Source organism: Melospiza melodia, unplaced genomic scaffold (genome assembly GCF_035770615.1).
Source record: "Melospiza melodia melodia isolate bMelMel2 unplaced genomic scaffold, bMelMel2.pri scaffold_28, whole genome shotgun sequence".
NCBI classification, from domain to species: Eukaryota; Metazoa; Chordata; class Aves; order Passeriformes; family Passerellidae; genus Melospiza; species Melospiza melodia.
Window position 1 is genome coordinate 9,765,283 of NW_026948600.1, and position 4,769 is coordinate 9,770,051.

Below are 4,769 nucleotides of genomic sequence, written 5' to 3' on the forward strand. Positions count from 1 at the left end.
GCTCGAATGTGGGGCTCGTGGGGTGAGCGGGGAACGGACACGGGGACGAACGGCCCCGGTGCTTCAGTTGCAGCAGCGGCAGCAGCAGCGGCGGCGGCAGCAGCGGCGGCAGCAGTGGCAGCAGCAGCAAACAGATACTTTCGAACACTCTTTCTCTCTTTCTTTCTCTTTTTCTTTATTTTTCACTCCCTTTCCCGCTGTCGGGCACCCTTCTCCCGCGGTCCCTTGCCCGGCGTCCCTCTCCTCTCCCCGCCTCCCTCTCCCCTGCCGGGCCGGGCCATGCCCCCGGCCCGCCCCCAGCCCCGGGCGGGGCTGCCCCATGCCCGGCCCCGGCCGTCCCGCCGCGGTCTCGCCTCCGCCCGGCTCTGGCCGTGCTGGCGGTGGCGCTGCTGGGCGGGCATCAGTGCCTGGTGCGGAGGCGGCATCGCCGCCCTTCGGCTCCGCCTGGCCCGAGCCCGGCCCCGGACCCGACGTAGGCTCCAGTCCCGACCCCGGCCCCGGCTCCTCCCGGGGCCTGCAGAGGACACACGCGGCGCGGCCGCTCCCGCCGCTTCCGCTGCGGCTTCCCCGGCCCGAGCTCCGCCGCTCGGCAGCGCGGCCTCCGGCCCCAAGCCGCCGGGGCCCGGGGCGGGTGGGGATGCCGGGCCCGGGGCGGGTGAGGGGCGCTCGGGGGCCGTTGCTGGTCCCGGGCCGAGCGCTGACAGCCGCGTCCCGCCCGCAGGGGAAGCGCAGGAGGCCCTGCAGGAGCGGTACCGGCTGGGATCGCTGCTGGGACGCGGCGGCTTCGGGAGCGTCTTCGCAGCCACGCGGGTCTCGGACGGCGTCCCGGTGAGCGGCGGGGCCGGCGGCGGGAGCAGGCAGAGGGGGCGGAGGAGGAGGGAGGAGGAGGAGAAGGTCGGGGCGCGACGGGACGGGCGGCGAGCTCAGCCCGCTGCTCTCCCTCGCTCGCAGGTGGCCATCAAACGCGTGCCGAGGGATCGCATCCGGCACTGGGGCGAGCTGGTGAGTGAGCGGGGCCAGCGGCAGCAGCCGGGCCGTGCCGGGCGGCGAGGAGCCGGGGCCCGGCACGGTGGGAGCCGCCGTGAGCCCTGCGGGGAGAGCGGGCGTGGGTTGAGCGGGGCATGCAGAGCATCCCGGGCTGGCTGAGGGCTCCCAGAGCCCCGGCACGGCCTCGGCCCCACTGACGGCGTCGTGCTCCTCCCGCAGCCCGACGGCACCAGCGCACCCCTGGAGATCGTGCTGCTGGCCAAGGTGTCCTGTGGCTGTGGCGGTGTCATTCAGCTCCTGGAGTGGCTTGAGCTCCCCGACAGCTTCCTGCTGGTGCTGGAGCGTCCGGAGCGGTGCCAGGAGCTCTCGGGTTTCCTGGCGGAGCGGGGGTTCCTGCCGGAGGAGGAGGCGCGGGGGCTGTTCCGCCAGGTGCTGGAGGCCGTGCGGCACTGCACCAGCTGCGGGGTCCTGCACCGGGACATCAAGCCTGAGAATGTCCTGGTCGACCTGGCCAGCGGGCAGCTGAAACTGATCGACTTTGGCTGTGGCGCCTTCCTCCAAGACACAGCCTACACCCAATTTGCAGGTGAGCCCTCGCAGGGGGTGCTCTTGGGCATCTCGTGGCCCAGCCTGGGTGCAGCACCAGGGCTTCCCCCTATTGCAGCCGGGATGGGATTGATGCTGGAGCCGAGTTGATTTGGGTGGGGTGTGAGGGCGGCCAGCTCCCAGCCCTGCTGACAGCCTTCAGCACCCACTGTGCCCTGGGCTGGGGCTGGAGCTGGGGCAGCCAGCCCAACACAAACCCCCATGGGGGCAGCAGAGAGGGAGGCCTGACCACGTGCCCCAGATGGTTTGGTGTGCAGGCGAGGAAGGGCTGGACTGCTCCACTCCCCTTGTTCACCTTGGCTTATTAACATTTTTGGGGGCCGTGCAGGTGGGGAGGAGAGTGGGTTTTCTCCACTACTGGGTGGGTTTTTCGTTTGTGTGTCATGGTTGGGCTTTCCCAGGGATTCTGCTGCCCTCTTCCAGCACCAGTGGCTTCTTTTCCAGCCGCGAGTTTGTGCACAAGTCCCAGGTGCTGGCGAGAGGGCAGCACTCACCCCGTGTGCCTCTGGGGCAGCCCCCACATGCCCAGGGATGCTGGGGCTGGGCTCTGGGAGCAGCAGCATCCCCCTGCTGAGCTGTGTCTGTGTTCCACAGGAACCCTGTCCTACAGCCCACCAGAGTGGATCCAGCACCAACGCTACCATGGCGAGGCAGCCACGATCTGGTCCCTTGGCCTCCTGCTGTGCCACCTGGTCATGGGGAAGCACCCGTTCAGGAGAGGCCAGGAGATCATCCGGGGGCGGATCCTCTTCCCACGATGGCTCTCTCAAGGTGGATCCTCATCTCTGGGCACGGGGGAAATACCAGTGCTGGGAGACAGCAGCAGGCTCATGGGCATCCCACTCTGGCAGCTGCTGAGGAGGTGGCATATGTCCTGCTCTCCTGCTCTCCTCCAAACAGAGCATCCATGGAGAAGTTTAGGCCCAGCTCTGGTCACACCCAGCATGACCTGGGCATGGGAACAGGAGGGCAACTTCTCCAACTGACTGGTGATTTCTGATTTCTCTCCCCAGAGTGCCAAGATGTTATTAAGAGGTGTTTGTCCATGCAACCCTTGGACAGGCCATCCTTAGAAGAGCTTTTCTGTCATCCTTGGGTGAAGGGTGTTTCCCTGCCCTAGAAGACTGAAGAAATCCACGTGCACAGTTGGATCCAGGGGCCTGGCAGGTACCAGCTCCACGCATCTCTTGGCAATCAGTGGCAAAGCAAACCAGGCTGGTTTTGTCCTGCCTGTAGCTCTGAGCAGGGGTCAGCAGAAGGGAACATGCAGCTCTTGGGCTGGAGCTGAGCTGGAGACCCAGTGTGACAAGCACTGGTGGCCACCATCCCCCCGGTTTTGTTTGTATGGTTCATGGATGGCTGGGGCCCTGGGCAGAGCCCTGACAGCCTGGTCTGACCCCAGGGAAGGAGAAGGAGCCCCTGGAGAAGCTGTCCCAAATGGGGCTGGTGCTGGAGACACCAAGGACAACCTCAAGGATGACAATCTCTTCCTTGGCCTGGCCAGCTGAAGATGATGGACTTGGATTCTGGCACCTCTTCAAAGCCAGGCTCCAGGTCCAATTTGCAGGTGAGTCCACAGGCAGGGGCTTGCTCCCAGATTTGGGCATGGCACAGCTGGGCACCAAAGGTTCCCCCTTAGCTGGGGCAGACGCAATGAATTCTTCAGTCAGCTGCCCAGCTGCTTTTTGACTCTGGGCAGCTGCTGAGGGCTGGATGTGCCGTGGCTGGCTGCAGGCTGGGCACATGTCCTGCCCTCCTGCTCTGCTGCCAAAGGCAGCAGGGATGGGCAGCTCTGGGCACAGCTCTGGGCACAGCCAGCATGGCCTGGGCACCGCAGGCCTTGGCACAAGGGCACAGGAGCCCTCAGCTGACGGGCGGTTTCTGCTTTCTCTCCTTGCAGCCGGGCTCTGCAGGTGCTGAGGCTGCTCTGGGCTCTGCCAGGGCTCTGCTGGGCTCAGCCCTGGGCCCAGCTGGGCTGGCTCTGCCCTCACATTGCTCTGACAGCTCTGCATCAGACGAGCCCATTGCGAGCACAGCGCCTGAGCTTTCTGCTTTGGCAGGTGAGTGAGACTCTGCTGCAGGCCCAGATATTGCAGCTGGGGACACACATGCAATTGGCAAGGACCCAAACTCTCCACAGTCCCAGCTGAACACCTGGATCTGCACAGGGTGTTTTGTCTGTCCCATTCTTCCTTCTTGATTGGCTGGAATTGTGCAATTGCACTTTCTTCCTCCTCTAGAAGTGCCACGAGTGGGCCAAAGCTGGCGAGTGGGCCGTGCTGCTGAGGAAGTGCAGTCTGGAGCTGGTGGATGGAGAATTGCCCTTCTGCACTTCCAAACCAGAGTAAAAAGCCGTAAGTGGGACTTTGTGACTCTAAGAGATCCCTGACAGTTTCAAAGGGAATGTGCAGCCCATTCCCAGGCTGAGAAGGAAGATCATCTTGTAAAGGATTTGGGCTTTGACAGAGTTTCCATTCCCAGTCCTGTTTGGAGCTGGAAGGGCACAAAGCCTTGCCTCGACCACAATTTAAAATAACAATATTGGAAACAATCCCCAAAAACTTTTTGAAAAGACTGCTGAAGTCAGTACGATGGATCCATGCCATCAGCACATTTACAAAGTAAATAACTGAGTTTTCTTTCAAAAGATCAGTTGCCTCTTAATTCAAAGTTAGAGAAGATTTTTCACTGCACTCTTGGGTTTTGTTTTTATCTTTCACATTTTATATAGTTTTTGATTACTTTTTCCTTTTTTTTCCTTTCAGTAGAAAACATGTCCTATAAAAGGAGTGTCGTTTGCTCCTGGTTCCCGTGTGGAGCAGCTCCCTTCCTGCTGGCTGAGCTGCTCAGGCAGAGCCCGGCAGCTCCTGGCCCTGCAGGGCTGAGGCTTTTCCCCGTTGCTGGGCACAGACTGATGGAGCAGCACTGCTGAACATGGGCACACAGAGGCACCAGCAGCAGCTGCCTTTGGCCACCTGAGGCTCCAAGGCCAAAACTCTGAGCAGCCAGGGCTGGAAGAGACTGGCAGGATCTGATCCCTGACTCTGGGCCAGGGCTGCACAAATGACCCCACAGCAGCAGCAGCATCAGCAGCAGCATCAGCAGCAGCAGCAGATGGAGCTGACTTTGAGCACAGCCCCTGCCCCTCTTCCCTCCCATGTGCAGCGGTGTCACAG

The 4,769-nt window shown here is 62.5% G+C and overlaps 1 protein-coding gene across 1 annotated transcript; it reads left to right on the forward strand.

Annotated features, from left to right (window-relative positions):
* Nucleotides 1-270: 270 nt before the first annotated feature.
* On the forward strand, nt 271-3,097 carry LOC134433914 (serine/threonine-protein kinase pim-1-like; the record flags this gene model as incomplete). The annotated part of the gene is made up of 6 exons (XM_063182606.1): nt 271-828; nt 952-1,002; nt 1,207-1,573; nt 2,188-2,364; nt 2,607-2,760; nt 2,996-3,097. Coding segments are annotated over 5 exons (1,260 nt in total), but the record flags the coding sequence as incomplete, so codon positions are not given.
* Nucleotides 3,098-4,769: the final 1,672 nt, after the last annotated feature.